General features: G+C 38.9%; 1 protein-coding gene across 2 annotated transcripts in view; it reads right to left on the bottom strand.

Moving 5' to 3' along the window:
• Window positions 1-975, bottom strand: part of LOC119592049 (lysine--tRNA ligase-like) — an 8,929-nt gene extending 7,954 nt beyond the window's left edge. The window contains exon 1 of one of the 2 annotated variants that reach the window (XM_037940848.1): window positions 824-975. In XM_037940848.1, coding sequence (XP_037796776.1) covers window positions 824-858 — 35 coding nt within the window. In that variant the 5' untranslated portion in view covers window positions 859-975. The remainder of the gene's footprint in view (window positions 1-823) is intronic. The other variant, XM_037940847.1, reaches the window with a different exon arrangement.
• Window positions 976-1,844: the final 869 nt, after the last annotated feature.

The raw sequence follows: 1,844 nt of genomic DNA, 5'->3' as shown, positions 1-1,844 counted from the left end.
TGTTGTGCTACTGATGTAGTGGTGGCTGTCAACTGATGTTCTAGTTCACATATTACTTCGGTAACTCTCTTACGAGGCGTGGGTTTCCTAAATATCCCTTCAAAGTCATTATCAGGGCTACTGTTACTGTCATACTGCCAGGACTTGACATGGACGGATATAACTGGACAGTAAATATCATAAGCTGTCAACCAACATCAATAGTATCAGTATTAGAAACATAGCAGCTTTGGAACGAACTACCTGGGGGAATTCATTACAAGGCCTTGACCTGACTGTTAATTAGTACACCTGTGTGCTGCCGAAGCTGGCACCTTTTCTATTCACACTGTCACAGCTTCCAAGAAATCCATTGTTTACAGCACTCAACGGCACTAGCCACCATAAACCAAGTAAAATTACAAATACCTCTCACTGCTAACCGTATTGGTGCGAAATTACTTAAAATATCACTTCTTTAAACCAATAATTGGCTGACGTAAGACCCGGCCCACATGGCGGCTGAATTCTATGAATAAAATGCCAATGTTTATTTGTTGGTGCAAGATAAAATCAACAGGATTAATTACCTCAAAATAAATAGATATTGCAGACGACACAATAAATATGCATTTAATGTTAAAAGGGTTAGTTTCATAGAAGAAATAAGAGCCAATCTGGCCTCTCTATCCCTTTCTCCGCAGGGTAAAAAAAAAAGTTATTCCCATCTTAAAATATCATAACCATATACATCCACTACCACGGACACGCGACACATCTCCCCCAATAAGCAATGCACCAATATCCATAACCTTTATGACAAAATCTCGCCCGCGACACTCACTTTTTGGAAATCTTTTCCTCTCCCGTATCCGCCATGGTCCCGGTACTGCGGTCGTGTGTGCGCGAGTGGCGTTGGAACGTTGACTTGCGTACCACAACATTCGAACATTTACCTTCAAAGTACCATAATTATGTGATGTATCTGGACCAGTGGTATTGCTAGCTAAATAGAGCTGTATTCTTAAATAAAATTTGCAAATATTTTAAGGATTTAACCTATTTTCGTGGATATGTGCATGAAGTCGATGGTTTGTGTTGTGCACGTTGTTTGCAACACTCCATTCATTTGTCTGACGTAAGCGCGGGAAATATTACATGGGTGTGAAAGGCGTGCTCTGATAACCGTAGATAGCGGTGTGTATTATGATGAGACCACGTTTAATGGTTGCTATCTTTTATGGGAGAGAATGGATTATTTCATCCACTGAAAAGTCATAAATTTCCTTCTAACTCTATGAATCCTTATTATGACGGCTTTGGATCTCGTTATTGTCCTACATTCCAAACAGGGGTGTAATATATATGCCATACTATCTTATTCTACGTAATATGATTTGAAGACAAAGCAACCCATGCATTCAGCAATGTAATAAATTAAATCGACTTGCCGGCAGATGGCGACCGACTCGTTGCTATGGTAACGTAGACGCTTTCGGGCGCCTTCATGAAAACAACGAAATGCAGCAGTTGTGAGGTAAGCGAATGTCGAAATAGATCATACATTGGTAGAAATATGATTTACAAACGAAGTCAATTCCAAAATGGTAGGTCGAAGTTTATGTGAACGAGTGAAACGATTGATGATTCCCTATCAGTTAAATCGTTTTGAAATGCTCTGTCGATGATGTTATTGTTTATCACGGCAAGAGCATGTGGTTCAAATTAATATTGTTTTTACTGTTATCAGTCTAATCCTGTAAATTCTAACTGACTGAGATTAGAAATGTAGAAGACGAAACAGAAGCAATGCAATAGGAAAATGGAGAAGAGGAATATACAAGAGAAAATAATAAAAAAGAGAA

This window comes from Penaeus monodon, chromosome 29 (genome assembly GCF_015228065.2).
Source record: "Penaeus monodon isolate SGIC_2016 chromosome 29, NSTDA_Pmon_1, whole genome shotgun sequence".
Taxonomy (NCBI): domain Eukaryota; kingdom Metazoa; phylum Arthropoda; class Malacostraca; order Decapoda; family Penaeidae; genus Penaeus; species Penaeus monodon.
This window is presented reverse-complemented; position numbering and strand designations above follow the sequence as displayed.